Source organism: Pollachius pollachius (genome assembly GCF_949987615.1).
Source record: "Pollachius pollachius genome assembly, chromosome: 2".
Taxonomy (NCBI): Eukaryota; Metazoa; Chordata; class Actinopteri; order Gadiformes; family Gadidae; genus Pollachius; species Pollachius pollachius.
The window spans coordinates 38,374,364-38,397,946 of record NC_136935.1 but is presented as its reverse complement, the minus strand read 5'-3'; the positions used below and the strand labels follow the sequence as shown (position 1 = coordinate 38,397,946).

Here is a 23,583-nt window from a genome sequence, read left to right as displayed (position 1 = left end):
ACACACATACACACATGAAATAAGAATGCTATTAAAATCGTGTCAATCTGTATGTTGATTCGGCCCTGCTCATGTTGGACAAGCCCCACTTTTCCCAGCGTTTTTACGACCTGTGTGTCGGATCAATAGACTGTGTTGTATTAGGGAGCTGCCATCCCACCCCACCTGTTCTGAAACACCGCAAACCCCTGCAGGGACAGGCGACGTGTTGCTCACCTCTGCAGGTCTTTGTGTACGTAAGCAAGCAGCAAAAGGGGCGGGTCCAGGTAGGGACGTGGAACTTTGAGGATCTTCCCTTGCTGACACAGAAGGGTAATTTGGCCTTAGGCCTTTCAGAGCAGTTACACGTCTAGCATGTTTAGGGTGTTGGACTCTCAGCTGAAAGGTTGTGTGAGTCTACCTGTAGGCATCCCTGAGCAGGATGCCCTAGCCCTTGCCTACTTCTTAAGTCACATCACGTACAAAACCCAAACGCTTCATTGGGCAAAAGTGTCTGCTAAATGACTGAAGAGGAAACCTAACTAGACAGCAAGGATTGTTTAAGAGGGGCTATGGCATTTATATTGCCAGTCCACAGGGTTCTAGTTCCGATGTTGCTCGCACTCTGCCCCAACAAACGCCCACGTAGGGCCAGTCATTCACAGCCGTTGATGGCTGTAGGCGTGCTGAGTCGGGGTTGGCCGACATTCTATAGCTGGGTGTTGGTGTTTTCTCGGGCAGAGTGCAAGCAAGGACCTTCATGAGTTACACCGGCTTCCTGAATTCATTTATGAGTTAATTAATCAAACATCACTTCAGTTTGAATCGCTTCAGCTCTAGTAAATAGCAAAGCAACTACTTCCTTTTGATGATGTCAATGAGAGTATCAACGGATTTAACATCTGATGAATTGTATAACTCATTTCTCCACACAATTAGCGATAGGAAGTAGTCTTTATTGTTCAGTATTGGATCTACAAGGCTCCATAGCGTCTGCTCCTCCTAGACCTCTCTGCACATTGCTATCTGCTGGTCCTGAGGCACGGGTCGTCCTCGCCAAAAGTCACACCTTCATTCCAAAGCAGCACCTGGACTCCCTAGTTTCGAGTTACATAGCCTGTAGCTGTACCGAACAGATAGCTTTCACATAGCTCACAAACCCTCCATTTATTTAGCTGCTTATGTATAGGTAAACTGCCGTTTGTATGGCAAACATCAGCTTATAATGCAGTTGTATAGCAAACATTGACATACATGATACAATTTGATATGAACAGGGCTTAAAAAGCATCTTTGATTTCCATCCTGGCATAATACAGTTAATAAATAACTGAATTGATGAGTGACTAACATCCCATTTATTGGGTGTGTGAATTCTGAATCTCGCTCATATGATGGTATTCCCTTATAAGAATATGCCCTAGATATGGGCTAGTGTGTTTAGGGCTTTACATAACGATGCAGAAAAGATTTTAACTCCAGCAGAGGAAGAATTAAAACAAAGGCACCCTTTACACACACACACACACACACACACACACACACAGACACACACACACACACACACACACACACACACACACACACACACACACACACACACACACACACACACACACACACACACACACACACACACACACACACACACACACACACACACACACACACACACACACACACACACACACACACACACACACACACGGGCCTCCCTTTACATGCTGTTCCGTTTGCCTGACTCATGGCGGGAAGGTGTCCTGGACAGCAGATATACGCCTTGAAGGAGCCACTTGGTTAAGATAATGCTTAGCTTGGCAACTGTTCAGCATAAGCTACATGACAGGTGTACTTAGCGAGATGAGCTGACGGTATCGCACCTCGGCGATGCTCGATATTGACAAGACGATATATTCACAAAACGGCTCGTTTAATATTGTTTTGTCTCAGTATCGGGCTACTCTGCATACTGTGCGGGTTTGCAGATTCATTCGGTAATACAACAACTATAACTAAGTATGCATTAGTCTTCTTCACATTGTCTCTTGTCAAACTAGAGAGAAAAGCAACGAATCGCTAAAGCGTCAAACATCTGTTCTGGGCAGAAACAACCAGAGATGATCCAAAATGTTGTTGGCAACGACCGACTGGACCAACTTCAAAAGCACCGAGTTCCGCCTATAGTTCTCTTTGGATAAGGAAACGTTTTGCCCCGGGACGTGTCTGGCGTCTGGAGAACCGCATGGCACCGGCGACCGGTCCCAACCACGCGGAAAAGTCCAATAGGGCATATGAATATTTCAAACGAGCAGGCAGAAATGACACCACAACCGACCCTTACGTGGTTTAACATGCACATGATGCATATTTCCAATAAATCAAAACTCGGCGAACTTACCTTTGAGATGGTCATGCAAGACGCAACGGCAGGTGGCAACAAATCCCCCTCCCCTAAAGAGGACCCTGTGGAACCCGGCAGTGGACGTTGTCGCTCCGAGTTCCCACTTCAGCCCACTGTGTTGAGGAAGTTTTTACAATACCGCTTCTACGTTCATTTATAAATCATAATGTCCGTTTAGAACGGGCGGATCCCAAGTGAACACCAAAACACAGCTGTGTGAGGCGACAGACAAAACATCACCGAAACGACAAGTCAGGTATGGAAGAGCCAGACGCGGGTGTCTGTGTCCCGATAAGGGCGGAGGAGGAGGAGGATGGATGGGAGCTGGAAGATGCGTCGAGCCACCTCCGGGACGACCAGAGGGAGGAGGGTGGGTGGGGCATGAGTTATAATCCACCCAGACATGTTCCACTTTAAACTAAAACATTAAAAAAAATCGTTTTTAGTAGTATTGTCGATTCATTAATGCAAGGGGTAGGACTGCGATGGACTATAACCTCGCTCGTACACAGGGTCACTCTAATTCAACATCGGTCGAAAAGGATAAATGATAATTATAGACTGTAATACTGCCTATAATAATATGTACTAGGCCAATAATAATACACGTGTCGAAAACACGTCATGACAGTAAATTATGTAGCAAACCTTGATCCAAAATGTCAGGCATATAATTAGATTATATAGATTATATAGTAGGCCTATACATTATGTATATAAGCATTTCATTCTGTCTCTCTATACAACCAGCTATGCATTGATCGTTATATGCACATGTTACTTGACACTAGATTTTTTTTTGTCCTTCTCATCGGCAGAAGTCAGTCGGGAATATACTTCTGAAGGCGTTTGATGTCCCTATCGGCGAACCGTGGCCGCTGCAAGAGATTATATATCAACAGCACCCCCTATGCTAATCAGAAGGTAGTCTTCCTCTCGACCACAGGGATATCCCTTAAGTCATCAGCAATTTAACAAAGAAACGACAAAATAACCGACATGACCTACAGATCTGCGATTGACATAAAACTATTTAAAACATTTTAAGTAAGCAAAACTGGAGAAATTACCGGCTCTTTAGTCAAATACTATACTATCCTCCCCCATCCAAATCTCTAGTGAAGCAATCTAAAGGAGTAAAACGGTCCACTTGGGTGCTTCTCCTTGTTCCCTGAAGCCATACGTGGTCCCATGGGAGTGCTTCATCAACCACACTAGGGACCTGACAATCAATATCATAGGGTAAAATGGTTGTTAAACACTATATCACAAAGCAGTTTTATTGGAAACGAGTTTCAGCTGCCCATTAAGACAATGTGCAGCGTTGTGGTTAGAAAATGTTAGATTTTTAATCAAAGTATACTTACTTTAATAACTTCAAGGTTTTCTCTGGGAACAGCCGAGAATGAGCTAACATTAACACAGTGTCTTAACTTTTATGTACTCTTAACCTAAATATGCAAACCGTGAAAACTCAATTATTCCGCCATGTGTACATATTCATAGATTATTTATTTCAACGTGGCTCATAAATCGATAAGTTACACAATATCATACAGAAGCTGGACGCCAGCATTGGACAAAAAAGTTGCAAAAATATCCGTTTTTGTGTGTACATCGTGGTGTTCAGTGTATTGCAGCCTGTTACCATAGAAGCATGTTGAGGGGGGGGTGAACTTGAAGCAGGGGCGTGGGAATTTGCTGTTGTTGAATGTACTTTACATCAAACTTTAGTACAGGCTCTTAACTGATCAGGTCCAAACCAGTAGAGGCAGTGGGTTGTACACCTTAGTAGTCAGCACAGCTATGACTAGCAGGATGAACGATGTACACATTGCGTGTGTCTAATGTATGTGTTGGCAGATAACAGAACGGGCCGAACCGATTGGATTCCTGTTACGGTAACAAAAAAGGTCACGATAGGTGGCATTTTGTGATTTCATGAGCACAACCCCCTCACTGTATTTCATCCGCTGGGTGTTACACTGCTGTCAGTGGAGTGGCCAGCTGGGTTATGAATTACTATGGTATAAAAACGCAAGAGATGCTGAACTACATGCGAAGCATCGAGAAGCCATCTACTCGTTGGTGATGCACTTGGGGCGGGGGAATCAATCATGTCCAAATGACTTGTGGCTGGAAACCGAATCCTAATGGAGCCACAGCCATTGAGAAGATAAAAATGTACAAACAATTAAAAAGACTATGCCAGGGGGTGGGGTATGGTTGTTGTCGGGGGGGGGACAAAGGATGAAGTTAGCATGGCATCTGGCAAGAGCAACAACTGCTTCAATTTTAGTCCTAGGCTTTCCACTACGTTGGTTAGAGCGTGGGCCTTCCAGCCCCACTGGTTCACCATCTCTCTTTCTCTCTTCCTCCATCGGTCTGTCTCTCTCTCTCTCTTTAGTCGTCCTTCTCTTCATCATCCTCTTCCTCATCGTAGTCATCGTCCGTCTGTTCCCGGAGGTCGTCGTCGTCGTCCACCTGTGGAGAGAGGGAGGCGTTCTAACTAGGGCGAACAAAGGCTGCTAGGTGAGAAGACCTTACATCAGCCATCACACACCACCAGTCTGAGAGCAACTACCCGCAACTACAGTTTCCATTTTCTATTGGTATAAAGCCAATGTTTTGTTAGTCCTTAAAGGTGACATATTATACCACCAGTGTGATTAGCTGTTACGATTCATTTTGAAAATCTGCCTCTTCTGACATCACAAGTGGAAGTCTCCACATAGATGTATGTATTGACAGATCAGTCTACCAGCCTACCCAGTGGACTTTAGCATACATCTCGTCATACATCTAGGTGGACACGCCCACTTGTAATGTCAGAAGAGGCAGATTTTGAAAAAGGCTTGTAACGGCTAATCAAACTCACACCTGGTCGTATAATATGTCACCTTTAAGGAGCAGGTTGGGGGTTAGGCAATCTTGCTCAAGGACGCCTGCAGTTTAGGACGCGGACATTGGGGATTGAACCCAGAATCCTTTGTGCCGGGAGTTAAAACACCATTACCACTACACAATCCTGCCACACTTTTTTTAACTATTTTGCATCAGATCGGCGTTTCTCAAACCGTTGGTCGGGGGGCGGGCCTTCAGTAGTTATAATATGATATAGCTCAAATTAAGGCGAATCAAATCATTGATTATTTAAACTCACGCTTCACGCTTGTTTACATTTGACGTTCTTTATATTCAGGCATGTTAACATGTCTTAGTTGGCCCCAGAGGTTGTGGGTCAAGCAATAAGGCTGGGCTTAAATCTGTTTGAGGAAAGCTGTGTGACATGCTAAAGAGGCGAGAACCAAGGTCTAGCATGAAGACAGCGTGTGTGTGTGTGCTTGTGTGTGCTGCTACTGAGAACAACAGAACAGCGAGTCCCAGTGGACTGCAGTAGGCATGGAGGTGGCCCGCTGGGGACTAACCCCTGATTATCCAGAGTGGAGTGCCCTCAGCCAATCAGTGCTCATGTTGGCGTGACATCATTAAATCCGGTTGAAGGTGAAACCAACAGAAACAGAGCAGCATAGCTTGCTCAGAGGTTTCATGTTTCCTGAGTGTTGGTCTCTAAACTGTGCTAGACTCTAAACTGCTAACTGTTATTACATTATTTATATGATTCAATCCAAATTATCTCAATGCATAATTAAAGAAGAAGCACTTCCTAGAAGGTATGCATCATCAACAGGTATGCATCTTCTCAAGGATGACTACTCAAGACTATGTGGGCCTCCTGTTTTTTAAACCAGAAAGAGGGTGTTAGGATGGTTGAATAGTACGGCCATGTTCAATGTGTTGTTTTGTGACTTTGTGGCTGGCAGAGGCCGATAGTGACAAGGCCAACACGGTGGGGGGAAGGGGGGGGGGGGGGGGTCATGGTATGTCTATAATTTAGACATAACATGACCATGCGGAAGGAAGTGGGCAAGCGGTTACAGAACAAGATGTGTTTGTGAGTCTATGGCAGACCAAACAAGGGTCTCTATTTTAAGACCAGGTGTGACGCTAGTAATTTCAAGCTGATTTCATCGTCAAAGATGGGCGTGTCCACCCAGGTGTATGATGGAAAGATCTGCCTACAAGCCGGTGTCCCCTTGGTAGTGTTGCTATGTACATCTGGGTGGACACATGTGACACCTTATAGGTGGGTTACAACCACGTGATGGGAAGTTCCATAAATCAGGTTCAAGACCGCCATCCTGCTACTTCTCAAGCAATATAATATGCTGATGAAAAAGCAGCAGCAGGGCAGCTTCAAAACCTGCGTGACGTGAAAGACGTCACGTGAAATCCCCCTATAGGATAGGGTTCTATTGTCCGATCAGCGCCACAGCCGGTGGGTAAACCGGGGGACGACGTGACGTGATGAATGTGGTTGGGGGGGGGGGGTGTGTGTTGCGTACCGCCTCCCCCAGGTCCTTGAGCTTCTGCTTGAGGCTGTGGATCTTCTGGTCCTGGTCGGCCAGCAGCATGAGCAGGTCGTCCTGCTCCTTCTTCGACTCCTGCAGCTCCCCCTGCAGCTTGGCCTTCTCCGCCTGCAGGATGGCCACCGTGCTGGTGGCCGAGGCCAGCTGCTGCTCCATTCCTGCCTGGCCCTCCGTCAGGCCCTTGACCTCCGCCTGGGAGAGGGAGAGAGAGCACAAATAGGACGGAGAGAAAGGAAGAAAGAAAGAGGGAAATAGAGATAGTGTTAGAAAGGGTTCAAGGTCAGCAAGGAGGGAGTTGAAGCAGAATCACAACATGTTAAAAATCTCTGAACTAAATCCAGACACCAATGGTGCAGATATCTTCCACGATAACAGAACATTGTGACCCAGCAATAGCACACATTAACACTGGACAGATAACAGGTCGCCACTCGATGACATTGTTGTGGGATCCGAACGGTGCAGAACAGCAGACAGGGGCAGTATAGGGGCCATTAACCAGGTGGTTATACCTGGTTAATGGTAGTATGTGGTGGTTTTGAAGATGGATGGTAGAGGTGTCCATACCTTGAGTCTGTCTGTCTCTGAGGTCTGGGTGGCCAGTCTACCCTCCAGGTCTGCCAGCAGGGCTGAGTCTTCTGAGCTCCCTCCAGCCACACCGGCCTCTGAGCTCTGGGGAGGAGACACAGACACACCGAGCAGGTCCTTTACTGCCACCTCAAGCTCAAGATGAGATCCGCTAGTTGGTATATTATAGGTTATTATTATTGACTATAGCCTCGTTGTGCTTAATAGTCTCACTTTCTCAATTTGAAATAGGATCTTTGTTGTTCACATCATTGTCCTGGATAATTGGGATGTTATCGTTTACCTTGGCCTCTGCTCTCCTCAGCAGCTCTGTCCTCTCTGTCTGCAGCTGGCTGATCTCAGCCTGCTGGGACTGGATCTGACTCCTCCGAGCCTCCAGCTCCTGGTGGTCACACACACACACACACACACACACACACACACACACACACACACACACACACACACACACACACACACACACACGTCTTAATGCATTGCAACCTTAGATCCTGCAAAGGATGTTTCTAATATAAAAAGTGATAATTAAAGTCAGATCAATAAAATGATCTGAGTTGAATACATTTATTCTCTGTGACATGGTGACTTATTTTTAACTAGTCAGGTGAAGCAATTTAGAATGACTTAACAAATTTTCTCCATCTGCACATAATTTACTTGCATTTAATGTACAATCGATGAAAGACAAAGGCCTTTGAAAAAGTTAATGTAAGCGAAAAGTTTTAACTCATCCGGGATCAAAATCATACACTGTGATTTATTGAGCTCTAGTTGAACACACTTTGTTGCAAAGCCCTTCTACATTTTCAGCTTCTTCTATTACATTTTACTACCACTAATAAAACATTGTTTTACTAGTGAAGATGTTTACCACTCTGTCTAGTGATTGATTAGAAACGTGTTCAAGCAGCACTTTTTGAACACATTTTGTTCAACTTTCTACCTTGTGAGTCACTTCAGATAAAAGCATTGGCCAAATGTCTAAATAAAGAAATAAGCTCTGTGGAGAGTGAACAAATCAATGTACCTGGGTCATGTCTGTGTTGTCTGGCCCTCCTGTGGCGTCTCCTGCTTCCTGCGACGACCCCGACCGCTACACAAACAAGGAGGAAGGACAAACACTCAGGTACCATCGCTAACAAACACACAGGCCTGCATCAGGTACCGTCGCTAACTAACAAACAGGCCTGCATCAGGTACCATCGCTAACAAACACACAGGCCTGCATCAGGTACCATCGCTAACAAACACAGGCCTGCATCAGGTACCATCGCTAACAAACACAGGCCTGCATCAGGTACCATCGCTAACAAACACAGGCCTGCATCAGATACCATCGCTAACAAACACAGGCCTGCATCAGGTACCATCGCTAACAAACACAGGCCTGCATCAGGTACCATCGATTACAAAACACACAGGCCTGCATCAGGTACCATCGCTAACAACGACAGGCCTGCATCAGGTACCATCGCTAACAAACACAGGCCTGCATCAGGTACCATCGCTAACAAACACAGGCCTGCATCAGGTACCATTGCTGACAAACACACAGGCCTGCATCAGGTACCATCGCTAACAAACACAGGCCTGCATCAGATACCATCGCTAACAAACACAGGCCTGCATCAGATACCATCTCTAACAAACACAGGCCTGCATCAGGTACCATCGATTACAAACACACAGGCCTGCATCAGGTACCATCGCTAACAAACACAGGCCTGCATCAGGTACCATCGCTAACAAACACAGGCCTGCATCAGGTACCATCGCTAACAAACACAGGCCTGCATCAGGTACCATTGCTGACAAACACACAGCCCTGCATCAGGTACCATCGCTAACAAACACACAGGCCTGCATCAGGTACCATCGCTAACAAACACACAGGCCTGCATCAGAATGTTTGAAGTCCCCTTCGAAATATACATTCAGAAGGAATGTACCACACTGCTACACAGCAGGGGTTCTGACTAAATAACTGCCTCCCTTCGGCTTGGCCCAGGTTTGAGGAACCTCGTCTCTCCATTAAGTTCCCATTGGTGCGGTGTCACGGATCGGTAGTAAGGTTCAAACCGGTATGTGGACCCCATGTTTGGAAGAGGAACAATCCAACCACTGAATGGCTGCGGTAGTCTGCAGTGAGGTGAGGTCTACCATGGACGGCGTGCCTACCAGGGTGGTGATGAGCGTGTCCTTCTCCCCCAGCTGTGAGTGCAGCGTGGCCTGCTGCCTGCGGAGCTCCTCCACCTCCTCGCGGAGCTGGCTCAGCTCCTCCGTCTGGAGCCCGTTCACCTGGGCGCCGTCCGCCTGGCTGCCCGCCTGGCTGCCCGCCTGGCTCTGGCTGTCCTTCCCTGGAGCGTGCAGCGTGGGGCAAACAGGTGGAGGGGGTTGAGTTCATTCTTTACTCACCATGTATTCACTACCGCGTCATTTTAGCAGACGCTTCTAGAACCAAATATAAAACAAGCTGAGGGAAATAAGGAGATCTAGTGATGAAATTAAGAGACAAACACCTGGCAAATACTGCCCCCCACAATAACAATAATAAATTAGATGTATACAGCGCTTTTGTAAGAGCGGGGTTAAAGTATCCGTTATTGGATATCACACGATGCAATGATTACATCGACCTCTTAAAAAACTCAACATGCGGGTTAATTATGAATCATCTGCACTTGAACTTCCTAATGATTGCCGATTGTTATGCAGAATACCAAGTCTGACGGATAGATTAGGAATCAGGCAGTGACGATACCTAGCTTGAGCTTGAGGAGGTTGTACTGATCCTTGTGCTGCTGGATCTGGGACAGCTGCTGTGCTAGCGAGCTCTGCATCAGCTCCTTCTGGGAGGACATAGACGACACCTGCTCCCTGAGCTCCTGCAGCTGGGAATCCTGGGAGGGGAGGGAGGCATGCACAATGTAATGCATCTAAAAACACACATTAAAATGTATGTCACCTTGAGCTCTAACTCCCAGTGCTGCTTCGGCCTCTTCAAAGGAATTATTTTGAAACTAGGTTTTGAAATGATCTCGGCCCTCGGCCCTAAACACTAGTGTTTAGAGCAGAGGTGGCTGCAGAGATGGGTGGATGGCGAATGAGGCCCCAGAGGTTCAAGTGTTCAGAGCTTGGTACCTGCTCTCTGATGAGTTCCTTGTACTGCGTCACGATGCTGTCGTGTTGCTCTATTGTCTTCTTCGTCTCCTCCTCCTTCTTCTCCTCCTCGCTGGACTTGTGGACCGCCTTGGTGATTACGCCTGTACGGAGGAGGACAAACAGTTTGATGGCTCCATGAAAGAAATGAATAGCCTAGCATCATTTAACAAGTACGAATTGACAAGTATAAGTCAAGGTTGGGTAGGAGGTGGCCTTTAACCAGTGGTTTACAAAGTTTAAAAGCGATGGATATCCAAAAAAGACTCCAAAAAGAGACACGATCATAGAATAGGAAGACCAAAAAATGACGACGATAACAAAATGAGATGATTCATCTCAAGGGGCTATCCTCAAATACCCTTTAAAAACAGGAATGAATGACCATTTATTTTGATATTTAGTCATTGAAGGTGATGATCTAATCGATGTGAATTCAGGTACACGTCATCAAGGAGAAGGTAGGGTTTAGGCAGCTCGCTGAAGGACGCCTACAGGTAGACTATTAACCTCAGCAACAACATTTGGCCCCCCCTGTGTGAGTCAGGTCCAGGCGTGGCGCTCTCACCCTCCAGGTCCTTGACCAGCTTGGTGAACTCGTGGTCGAACAGCATCTGCTCCGGGGAGGGGAAGACGGGCTGGGGCTTCTGGGCGGCGCGCGAGTACAGCTCGTGCTTGGTGATGAAGCTCAGCTTCTCCACAAAGTTCTCCTTCCCGATGCGCTTCTCGATCAGCTGCTTCAGCTTCTCTCTTCAGGGGGAGAGGGGGAGAGGGGAAGACAGTCAGGAGGTCGGCAAAAAGGTCAGGGGTCAGGCAGGTGGTATTCAACACTGATGTACGTGGAAAACGTGATTTGATTGGTCGATTCAGCCGTACAACGGTGTGTATTTTGTTTACATGTGTGAGCACACATATACATAATTACGTATAAGCGTTGTATTTTAATCCATGGACTACTTTGACTACTTTTGTTTGTTATTATTTATCATCACTTGCTTTGCCATACGACCTAGAGATCGGCAGAAAGTTAAACCACATATCTGATGATAAAACACTCTGCCCTTGATTAAACCGCTGTCATCTCCGGTAGAATAAAAGTAAAATCATCAGCATAACACAAGTGACATCAGGGGTAATGAGAGGGGCCCCGGCGCGTCGGCCGGAGCCTCTTACTTGGTGTAGTTCTCCAGGGAGTTGTCGTTGTGGTAGATGCAGATGCCCAGCAGCAGCGCACACAGGCCCTGCACCAACCGCTCGTCCTCGCCCAGGTTCTCAGAGATCTGGCCCGTCAGCTGCACGGGGCCACGGGGTTAAGGGACGCAACAGGGGAACCGAAACACGCACACAACAGCGCTGCCTTATGGGAACTTATGGGGGAGGTAGCCAGGAGAGAGGCACACCTGGCTTGGCGTCGTGCTTTGCTCTTACGCAACATTATTTTTTTACTTTTTATTTGAATTTCTTTACGATTATATTCCTTGCCATGTCACGCCCTCACACAATTGTCTTTGTGTTCGAAGGGTGCAATAAAATTAACAGACACACACGGCAGCATGGTTGCCAAGGATACAAAGGGCACGTTCTCCTGGTTGTGGAGGAAGTGCGTGACGGCGATGGGGCAGTTGCTGATCCACGTGCACAGCAGCATGAGCAGACCCACCCTGGTCTGCACCTTGCTGCCCTGGGGGTGGTGGTGGGAGGGAGGGGGGATAGGAAAGGTCATTAAATAGGACAATTTAATACACGGGATGCAGCATACAGTCACGGTCCTGTTGATCAGCCTCCCTCCCAAGTAGCCACCCTCCGAAAAAAGCATACAGGGGGACAGGGCCACAGGGACACTTGGGCACAGGAGTAGATTGCTCAAGATGCAGTGTTTCCATGGAGAAACCCTGGTTCTCCATTGGAAGGTTCTGGGGGGAGTTTGGCCTCTGATCAGCAAAGTGATCACGGGGTGAACACATCATGAACACAGACATTCATTTTGTAGGCCAAATTGTTAAACGTCAATTGATCTTTTCATTATTGGTTGTAATTGCGTTCCCGGGGGAAGTTGTACAGCTTGATGATGTGTCAAATTAAATTTTCATCAGGGTCAGGAGGTGTGGATGAATGAGGCAACAACTGCGCGGCATTTAAACCATAGGCAGGAACTGTTAGTCGTGTTGTATGGTGTTGGCATCTAACCAGGTTTTTACAAAAGTGGCATCTCTCTGGCATCCTAGAGAAAATCTACAAAACTGAAACATGATCAATGAAGATATTGTTTTTCCGACAGTACCAACCCCTCCCCATGCCAGGACATCAAACAGCAGGACCTCAATAACTGCCAACCATTAGTAGTAGTAGTAGTTAATGAGGTTAACACAAAATAAAGAAGAAAAACATGGACACAAACATGTTAAACCAAAGCAAGGTTAGGTCTACCTGGCCATGCATGCCTACATTTAAAAACCCGAAACAAAAGAGAAAAGGGTACAAAGTATTATCCGAAACGAGAACCATAGAAATATGTTTGAGAACTAGTACGCAAGATATAGGTTATACTGAGTTATGCATTGCGTGTTTCTCAAGTTTATTATTATCTTCTAGTTGAATGGAAGATCTTGGTTGAGCCTCAGGAGGTTTACCACATGCAAAGCATACAGCATTTTACTTTAATTGAAGGATGAAGAAATAAGCTCTGTAAATAAATCGCTGCTAAATAATATTTGCATGCATCTTTAAGAGGACTACTAGCCACAGGTGGGAGAGGTTTTGGAGTTTAACAAGCTGGTGCCTCTCATTAAAACTTAGATCACACCAATAACTGATTTGTAAACTATCATCAATTGATAAATACAATATTTTGTTTCAGATAAATATATAATACAAAATATAAAGTGTGAACATGCTTTAGGAAGTTCATTTCTTAAAAAGAAATGCAGGAGAGTAGCTGGTGCGAGCGGTGAAGACTAGCCAGCGGATTGGACGAGAGAAAGTCAGAAAATCACCTTCTCAGATTTGGTCTCCAAGTTTGATGCAACGCAAACAAATAAAAATAAGAAAACAAAACTAAAACATGGGAAGTAACCACAGATATTAATGAGATTATCTTTAACACAGTTCACTACTTTATGAAATTGTATGAGTTTATGAAATATATTATTACCAAACACAGAACAGAACAGTGAAGACTACTATGGAGGGAACTGTTGTTATAGGGAATCGACACGGCTCTTCAGCCTGTTCGCAGTTCCAAACACACCGCTCATAATTTTGCTCCCTGATCAATAGATATAACCAATAAACTGTACTGAATGTATTTGATCATCTCTCTAATGGAACCTTCCCCCGTAGGGAGGGATATCGCCAAATCAAGCACAGAACAAGATGACTATCACAGAGCTCTGACACATTTTGTTAATTACAAATGGTAGAACTACTATTAGGGTGCAGGATGGCGTGGCAGCTAGGGATGTTTTGACCCCCAGCCAAAAAGGTACTGGGTTCGATCCCCAATGGTCAGGACCCTGTCTCTAGGCCTTCTCGTGCAAGACGCCTAACCCAAAAGCAAATGTTTTCCATGTCAGTGTGCACGATGGGAATGTGAATCTAGAGAAGAACCGGGTCACACTTGCAGGTTAAGGAAAGGACATACAACAACCAGGAAGGCAGCTCCCCAAACAAAGAGAAATACGATCATATGAGTAAACACACAGGAAACCCGCACTCCTCTCCCAGGCCCGCGACTGATGCCAAGCCAAACCGCACACTGTTATTACTCACCCTTCGGTTGACTTTATCACCCTGCAAAATCACAGTCGTATTGATATTGTGATGCTAACATTTCACAATACATACAATACGTTCTAACTTTTATGCAGTAAAATATTTTAAGGTGACATATTATACCACCAGGTGTGAGTGTGATTAGCCGTTACAAGCTGTTTTGGAAATCTGCCTCTTCTGACTCACAAGTGGGCGCGTCCACCTAGATGTATGACGGATAGATGAGCAACGTTTGCTACAGTCAAACTGGGTAGGCTGGTAGACTGATCTATCCAGTTCACATCTAGGTGGACATGCCCACTTGTGATTTCAGAAGTGACAGATTATCAAAACGGCTTGTAACAGCTAATCACACTCACACCTGGTGGTATGATGATATGTCACCTTTAATAAAAGAACAATTCGATTTAGAGATTAAGATTATTTATAGACGTTGTTAGTAAAAACCTGCACACAAACCATAAACGCTACTGCACATCTTTTCTCCCGTCTTTTAATTGACACATTAAGGATCTACATTAACCCCATTGGCTCAATGTAACCCTTCCCCCCCTTGCTCTCCCTACTCCCGCCCCCCCCCCCCCCCCCCCCCCATCCCATCCCTTCCCTCTTTCATCCCTCTCCCTCTCTTCTCAATGTCACCCTGCCCAGCCTCCCCCCCCCTCCCTCCCTCCCCTCCTACCTGTGAGAGGATGTTGGTGCACTGCTGCAGCAGGGACACCGGGGGCTTCCCCAGGCTGGTGGCCAGCTGCACCCGGAGGAGCTGCTCCTTCTGGGTGAGGTTGTCCTGCAGGGCGTGGGCCAGGGCCACAGCCGCACACCAGTTGGACAGCGAGTCGGCCGAGAACAGCCCTCCGCACAGCAGCTGGCCCGCCGAGATGGAGTTGGCTGGAGGTCATGGGTTGGGGGGTGGGATGGAAGGGGGGAGACATAGAAGGTTTAGACGGTGAGGACTAATTTACTAAGTTACTTTTTCCTTCTTCGTGTCATTATGTTCGTCGTCATGACATCTTAAAGAGATGGTTTCTCAACGTGTTATTTGCTATTTTCGTCTTTCCCATGTTTGTCGTATATGAATTTGCATGCGTTACAGGCGTCGATTGCATTAAATTCTGCACCAAATAGAAGAAGTGACATTTTATATCCATCAATGGGAAGAAGGACATCCAACACATCTACCACTAGACTACCCTGCTCACCACAAAATCTCTGGCTCATTTCCTCAAGAAATTCCCCAGAGAACAAAATGTTCAACAGGGTTTTTTTGATGGCAGAAGGCAAATGTGATAAAGTCAATTAAATAATAAAAATCCCCATGACAACATGGTACAATATTTGTACATTCGACCCAGCCTTCCTGTTATACTTCCCATTGGATGACTACATGAAAGGCCTGGCTGGAAGAGGTACAGACCATCGATGGTGGAGGGCAGCAGGGTGGCCACGATCTCCCCCTGGCCCTTCTGGTTCCTGTAGAGGAAGCACTGGAAGCAGTAGAGCACGGCGCAGCGCAGCACGAAGGGCTGCCGCTCGTTCACCATGGACATCAGCAGCACCACGATGGCTGGCCTGGAGGAACCAGGGGTGAGAAAGGTCATAAGGTCATCCTCTGGCATTAGATGACGCTATTTATTTGACTTGTAATTGGTTGGTTCGATATGATAAGAGTCTCTGAAATTGTGTTTTATACTGAAGTGTCTGATTATGTATGCTATTTTTTAAGGGTCAACACTGATACGTTAGCACATCTCTGTCCAGTTGATTGACCACACCTTGATCAATCCACTGTTGCATTTATTGTGCTATATAATCAAGCTGAACTTGTAATCATAACATTAATGTTGAGCACCCTTCATTAAAAACCTGAGGACACTAAAAGGAAAACAAGTAGCAAGTCTTGCTAACCTTGGTGGGTTCGAAGGGGCGTTAACGGAGGCAAAGAAGTCCTGGTTGACTTGGGATCCACGGATGACTTCCGACACAGTGTTGATGGTCTGAAGAAAAGAAGAAGATCGCAGTGAGCCAGGATTTCAGTTTGGGTGGTTTACTCTGGCTTTTGTATGTTTTGTAAGATCTTTGGCAGAGCTGATACTAGAAGTAGCAGAGTTTGGGTCATCTTGGCCTTTCTTAGCAGAGAATCGGTTGGCACCATCTGCGTGGGCACCGTCCCTATCCTACCTATGACCTGGTGTCACACTGAGTTATTCTGTCCAGGTTGGCTTCCTGGGGGCTACCTCAGTGAGGATGTCTGCAGGGACTCCGGTGGCCATGAGGATGGTGCAGAGCTGCTGCAGCAGGCCACACTGGAACATGGACTTCTGGCAGCTGGCCGTGGCCCCCGGAGAGTTGGTTGGGGAAACCATCACTCGCACCAACTGGAAGGACACACACACACACAGGAATTTGATGATTAATGGCTAACACAGTTATTTTACATAATTTAGGAGACCCTTTTATCCGAAGTAAATCAAATTATATTGGTGATCGAACCTCGAACCTTTTGACTTAGAGTCGGTCCAACTAGCCATTACATTTTTTGTCTGATCTTAAAAAATTATTACAATTTCAGTTAGTCCATGTATTTCAATATAATGAACCAATATCGCTTGAAAATAGGTGCTGGCAAGAGAGGGCAATAAATATTGCTAAAGTATAGCACATTTTTCCTTCACACGTTCCAATGTATTACCCTTCAGCTGACCACTGAAACCCATGGGTCAGGCTGGCTGTTCGGGCAGTTACCTGAAGCATAAGGTGTAGGTTGGTGACCTTCTGGGCGGACCAGCCAGAGTTATCGTCCCCCACCTCGAACCAGGGCTTCATCCTCTGGATGTAGGAACCCTCCTTGAAGAAGTTCTGGTTGGAGCTGTTGTTTCTGAGGAGGTTCAGCAGCAGGATCAGACAGTCCTCCACCACGATGCCTGAGAGTCATCAAGCACACACTTCAAGGTTGAGTGTGGTACATCGCATACATACAGCACGTACCGTAGGGGCTTTACAGGATTACATTAGGCAGCAGAGCAAAACTCTTATACAAACAGTGGGAATCCATTATTTTAGCAGTCACTACGTGTAGTAGGCAGACATTGGGAATCAAACTCCCATATATAAATGTACATCATTGTTTTACTGTTTTTTCTGAAACTGGACGTTTCCACGGGAACAGTTTAGAGCCCAGTACCTCCATCGCTGCTCCCCTCCTCTGTGATGATGTCTAAGAGTCGCTCAAAGGCGTTCTCAAAGGCCACAATCTTCTGGATGGCAGCGTTGTTTTTTGTCAGCTGCTGGAGCAACAGCAAGCCCTGGTTCAAACAGTCGACAAACACAGAGTTGTTAATTGCACAGAACTGAAAGTGTGAGCAGGAATACGTGTTGGGTTACACAATCACAAACCCTTTCTACTTTTTTTAGTATTCAAAATGACTTCTCACTCAAAACGCAATAGTACTTTAAGTAAAAACTCACATCGTTGCGGATAACTTCTCTTGAGTCTGCAAGAAGGTCCATCAGCCGAGAGACACCTGTGGGATGAGTTTAACGGGACTATTTACACATTTGGCAACGAATCAAAAAACAGAATAATATATCATTTGCGACATGGTAATTTACTTATCTTCTACTAAGGGATAAAAGGTTGAATTTAAATAATATTCCCTTCAGACATTTCAAGACACCTCCCATAGGATATTAAACCCAAGCAAGTGGTAGAAGGGGCTCTGAAGCTTTTTCCTCTCGGGTCCCAAAAGACCATACCAGTGTGTCTGTCGGACCGGACCACACACTCTGAACACTCTTGAGCGCACAAGAGCTGCTGATCCTTTCACTCAAGAGGTTTAGTATGGTGTTGGGTCCGTGGCGCGTGGTTGAGTAAGTAATGGGGCAGCACGAGCCTCACCCATGGGGCTGACCAGGATGATGGCCTGCAGCTGGACACACTGGTTCTTCAGAAGGATGGTCAACAGCTTCACACCGGGCCACCGCACATGAAAGTCAAACTCCTGGAACAGCAGAGACACACACACACACACACACACACATATATATTGTGTTCACTCACACAGTGTGGATGTGATGTACTGAATAAAACCACATGTAGAAAACCACACAGGAAACAAACGAAAACCCATGCAGGAAACCACACAGGAAACAAACACTTGCCCCAGTAACAACATCATATCAGGAATATATGTCTGATCTTGGTGCGCTAAAGACAAAGCTGAAATAATAATTTTCACGAAAAATGCTTACACAAATCAATGTGCCACTTTTCAAGACACCGAAAGTACTTTACATAGTTTCAGAGGGAGTGTGTGTGTGTGTATAATGACACCGTATTCACTTCAAATTAAAGTGATGTAAGTAGACTAATAATAAGTAAACTAATAATGCTACGAACGTTTATTTGGAGTAGAAGCGACGGACTCACCTCCAACATCGTCAGCAGCAGGGTGACATTTTCAGGTTCCTGGATTAACTTATCTGTGAACTGGACCCCAAGGTCATCCACCTGCTTCTGTGGGTTCTCGTCTGAGAGAGGGGGAAACAAGATCCGTTTGTCAAAGCCTCTTGTGCAGATAACCTCAGGGGAACACCAAGTACAACCGTGGCTTAGTGTTGCAACCGTGAACTAGGGTTGGGGGAGGACTATAGGATGCACAAGGGGGAGAGTGTGGGGGAGAGTGAGGGGGAGGAAGGGCTGGAAGACACTAGCTGGGGTTTACTGCGTTACTGAAAAGAGGTGGCAGGTATTTACGAATTTGTTGAGCAGGAAATTAAAACGTACTTTCACCTTGCCAATTTCAACATGGAAAATTGTGCATATAATTAAAAAACAGTAAAAAAGTATACCTGCATATTAATGCAATTTCCTTCCAAGTTTAAAAAAATTACTTTTTCTACAGCTGATATCTAACACCTGAAAGTCTATTCTGAACAATACCATATTATATTCTCACCCTACCTCATACAAAGACTGCATCATGCCAACACAGCTGGCTGGCATTGTTGGTCACTTTTGCTCAAACATATCAGATTCCTCCTCCTAAATTAGGTCCTGAACCACTAAGACATTTCCCTTGGAAATGTGTCATATCAAGAAAGAATAATATGCTCTAAATGCCATTTCAGATGAACTTTCAGTTAAGTAAGGGAAAAAAAATAAAATATTTTTGAAATTGAATAAATTAGCTAGAATTAACCCCCCACATTACAATGAAAAATTAAATGGACAGAAGATACAAAAGACCCCACACACAAACACACACACACACACACACACACACACACACACACACACACACTACGTGACACAGAAAACAAAATCGGCATAATTTTCACCGCAAACCAGATACGACTGGGGGTATTACTCGTGTAAGCACACGAAAGAGGCTCAAGTAAAGTGGTATTAGTGAAGAATTGTGGCCAACACCGTTAAGCAAGGGACAACATTTTCACTGCAAAGCCATCTTGTGAGGTTAGTTCTGGTAGTGCTTATTTTGGGTACCACTATTTTTTCCAGTGGATAGTAGCTCTACTATAGTACTGACCAGGCACTGCCACAGCCTTTTGCTTCCCCATAGAGGCCGCATCTGGAAGGGTATACAGGGGGGCAAGAGGAAGTGTCAAGCCAAAAACTAGCATGGGCTCCACTTGAAAGCTTGGAGAGTTTGTTGCAGAAACCACGAACCCCGCTGCATGTTTGTGGATGAGCGAGTTCAATTACACTAATTATAACTGAATAGATATCTGAACGTGCTGCTAGAGTTCAAGGGATGGCAGAGGGATGAGTGGGTGTGGCCATGCAAAAAAACTGGAAATTACCTTCCGATTCATCTGTGGGATTTAAACATGGAAGAGAAAGAATGAGACCAGATAATCTTTATAGAAGTCAACAACAACCTGCTCTTCATCAACCGAGAGACATGTATCTAAAGCTATAAAGGTTAACGTGAATAGAAAATAGGTTAAGAATAACTACATCATTAAAAATATGTAATAATTGCGGTGTTGAAACAACAATATCCGCATAACATTTGTGAGTGGGCCTTACCTTGCTCTTCCTCCTCGTCGTTGCAGATGATGTTGAAGAGCGTGTCTAAAGCATAGCCGATGATTTCAGAGTCCGACCTATAGTAACAGGATACAGGGGATTATATTAGACCGCCATGTACAGCACATTTACATTACATTTACATTTAGGTCATTTAGCAGACTTTTATCTAAAGCGACTTAGAACCATTCATAGACCCATTCCCACACCGTCAGCTCGTTGGAGCCGTTAGGGTTAGGTATCTTCCTCAGGGACAGCTCAACATTCAGCTTGGCAACCTTCCGGGGACAGGTCAATGGCTGTACCTCCTCAGCTATTGCCGCCCCCAAACAGCTCAATGCTGAATACACTAAGGTGAAGGCCGCATATCACACTTAATAATATTACATTGCATTTACATAGTGGGTTTTTTTCAAGGCAAGCTCTAAACATAGTTTGTGTGTGTGTGCATAGTCTCCTGTCCCTCACCATATTTGTCTTTTGTATTTTATATCAATAACATGCTTTCCTACTATCAAATTTATCTTTGATATAATTTTTAGGTAAGAAAATACTACTTTCCAAAAAATAAAAATATGGTGAGGGAAAAGTGTCATACTGGGGTATATCTGAATACACAATGTAACAACGGTTTACCTGTCTGTCTGCAAGATCTGGAGCAGGTGATTCATGGCCTGTGTCCCGACTTCCAGGCGATATTTCTACACAAAATAAAACATAAATCAAAAACAAGTTCAATGTTGTGCTACAAAGACACTGTGTCAGAGAGAGTGACATGAATACACATGAAAGAACACATGGATTGATATTTAGTGACAGAACAGGGAATGTATGGCTTGAGTACTGAGTATGCATTGAAGGGGAAGCCAGGCTTGGACCTTGGAGAGGGACTTCAGAGCACGGACAGCATCTCGCCGATCCTCTAGCAGGGTAGACGATGCCACCCGGTCACACAACTTCTGGATCTGTTAACAAGAACAAACAAAAAATTGTAAAGGTTTATTTACCTTGGATACATTTGCTCTACATTCACAATAAAAAAAGGTAAACCATGTTAAGTAACTTGGGCAAAGGAATCAAAGTGATTGTGAACAAGATAAATCTATTGAAGTGATGGATTAAGACCAACCTTACAATTTCTGTCTGCTGGTAGTTGTCAGCACTATCAATAGCATACATGTGTATAAATTGTAACCATTTTGGTTCCACGTGATTCAACCAGCAGCAGAACCGACAGCTCCGCCCCGAGCAATGAAGCTGTCAGAAAATGCTATAACAGGCATTGCTCACACTGACCAACATAATAAGAAGTTGCTCAAATAAAATCAACTGAATCAAATAAACATACTACTTAATATTTGAAGCAGCTATGATGTTCGCACTGACAGCCACAACAATCTGGTTTGGCTTAATGTGACATCTGACTCTCTAACCACCTCATCACATATTAAAACAGGTTCTACCAAGAAATCAACCGCCAATGTTAAATTTTAACTACTAACGACACTATAATGTGCCATTATGCGAGTCCTATCCAATATTCATACAATTCAAACAATGCGATCCAAACTACTTTTTCCCACGAGTGATGGCATCATCATCTTTGACACATTGGCTACGTAAGCTAACTAGCCGTTAGCTCAGGTGAGGCAGGTTGCATGATAGGGCCTGGGGTATCCAAGGAGCGTCAAACTAAACCTCCAACATTTAAGCACAACACATACGAGGATCGTTGTGATATTGGCCATTTCATGTTTCAAAATGAGCCCGTCCGCTAGCTTAATGGTGTCCAGATTCCCTACCGTCTCTGCTCCAGACGGCTGTGGCCCGGCTGGTTGCCCACCCATTACTCCTCTGAAGAAGTTCATCGCTTAATCGTCCTATTGGGGTTCTACGTGTGTTTCTGTTCTTGTAGTTAACAACTATCCAGTCCCTGCTGTTGTTGGGTGACAGGTTAAAAAGCCATTCAGTGTTGTTTTTCTAAACAGTACACAACCCTTTGCACTGACTCCGGAACTCCACGAATGTCAGGGCATTGCGCGTGCGCGCTGACGTGGCGCGACGTGGCTGATCAGAGGACAATTGCTTTTCTGTTATTTAAAGGGCCATGTGGATGCTTTCTGTGGGCGTTTTACCTGCGTAAACTTCAGTTAGAATGCAAAATAACATCCGATTACATTTCACATTATATACTCATATTGTACATATAATCTGATTGAGAGGTGTAAGTTATTTCATATACTTAAGAAGATACAATATTTGGCTTTTTTGCTTTCCAACACACACACACACACACACACACGCACGCACACACGCACACACACACACACACACACACACAATACACACCACCCACAACAAAACGAACCTAACAGTGACAATATTTGTTTTACTAGATGGCTCCAAATAAAACATAATCAACACACACACCACTAAAACCCAGAAACACACACACACACAAAACGAAAACAAAACCTAACTGACTGTTGACTGGTGGTGTACATTTCATAACATGGCGATTAAATTCACTGAGGGACATTATACAGTTATCTGATATGACACAAACCATTAATTGACTTTGGCTTACGTGTCGACATTCATGCAGTTCAGATAAGAGCACTTTCACAAGTACCTTATAATGCATCAAATCATAAAACATAATCATCCGTTAGAGATATGAAGTGTTCTATATTTAATACAATTTTAAATGAGAAGAAGTAATAGATTGTGAATATTGACATTGTGTCAGACAGGTACTTACTTTCAAGGAGGCATCCATCTTGAACAATGTTGGCTTGAATACCAAACATGTAGAAATGCTGTCTGTCGGGTCTGTGGGCCTGAGACCAGAGATCCTGCATGCTGCATCACTGACATAGCACCTGGAGAGAGAACACCCTCAATTTGTTCTTTCACTGATGATCCTCTGCTCTGTCAACAGAATAACCTCAGTATGGTCTATAACTGCTGATCCTCTGATAGGTCAATGGAATACCCTCATTATGGACTATCACTTATGATCCTCTGATTGGTCAACGGAATTCACCCAATAGTCATTTCTGTCACTGGGTATCCCTTTCTTTTGTGGACCACGCTGGTTCTTTTCCAACCCACTAAACACCAGGAACATACACATAATAAATATGGTAATTTAGTCATTTCTACAGAAGCTGTTACACAAGGGCTAAGTTCATTCATATATATAT

At 44.9% G+C, this 23,583-nt stretch overlaps 2 protein-coding genes across 9 annotated transcripts in view; both read right to left on the bottom strand.

The window, feature by feature from the left end:
* Positions 1–2,629, bottom strand: part of coro2aa (coronin 2Aa) — a 31,108-nt gene extending 28,479 nt beyond the window's left edge. For all 3 annotated transcript variants that reach the window (XR_013811575.1, XM_079729383.1, XM_079729381.1), the window contains exon 1: positions 2,378–2,629. Coding sequence is in view for 1 of the 3 variants with exons in the window: in XM_079729381.1 (XP_079585507.1) it covers positions 2,378–2,392 (15 nt within the window). In the remaining 2 variants the exon portion in view is untranslated. The remainder of the gene's footprint in view (positions 1–2,377) is intronic.
* Positions 2,630–3,873: 1,244 nt separating this feature from the next.
* uso1 (USO1 vesicle transport factor) lies at positions 3,874–22,401 on the bottom strand. 6 transcript variants are annotated; one of them, XM_079729835.1, is made up of 27 exons: positions 22,180–22,401; positions 21,256–21,342; positions 21,014–21,078; positions 20,378–20,454; positions 20,149–20,160; positions 19,875–19,916; positions 18,755–18,855; positions 18,224–18,326; positions 17,794–17,849; positions 17,510–17,630; positions 17,071–17,249; positions 16,563–16,703; positions 16,234–16,322; positions 15,743–15,897; positions 15,011–15,216; positions 14,326–14,346; positions 12,128–12,238; positions 11,731–11,849; positions 11,126–11,307; positions 10,540–10,661; positions 10,160–10,298; positions 9,577–9,755; positions 8,426–8,491; positions 7,682–7,780; positions 7,378–7,482; positions 6,787–7,002; positions 3,874–4,864 (listed from the first exon to the last, which is right to left on the bottom strand). In XM_079729835.1, the coding sequence occupies exons 1-27, from the start codon at positions 22,243–22,245 to the stop codon at positions 4,784–4,786; spliced, it is 2,940 nt and encodes a 979-aa protein (XP_079585961.1). In that variant the 5' UTR covers positions 22,246–22,401; the 3' UTR covers positions 3,874–4,783. The 6 variants fall into 6 exon arrangements, with proteins under 6 accessions (XP_079585961.1, XP_079585963.1, XP_079585962.1 ...); XM_079729837.1 differs by lacking the exon at positions 14,326–14,346; XM_079729836.1 differs by lacking the exon at positions 20,149–20,160.
* Positions 22,402–23,583: the final 1,182 nt, after the last annotated feature.

Coding starts and splice junctions, on each gene's coding strand:
- uso1 (XM_079729835.1), bottom strand. CDS start 22,245: ATGAACTTCTTCAGAGGAGTAATGGGTGGGCAACCAGCCGGGCCACAG. Junction 14,347..15,010: donor GCACCAACATCCTCTCACAG/GTAGGAGGGGAG, acceptor GTGATTTTGCAG/GGTGATAAAGTCAACCGAAG. Junction 9,756..10,159: donor CCTCCTCAAGCTCAAGCTAG/GTATCGTCACTG, acceptor TGCACGCTCCAG/GGAAGGACAGCCAGAGCCAG.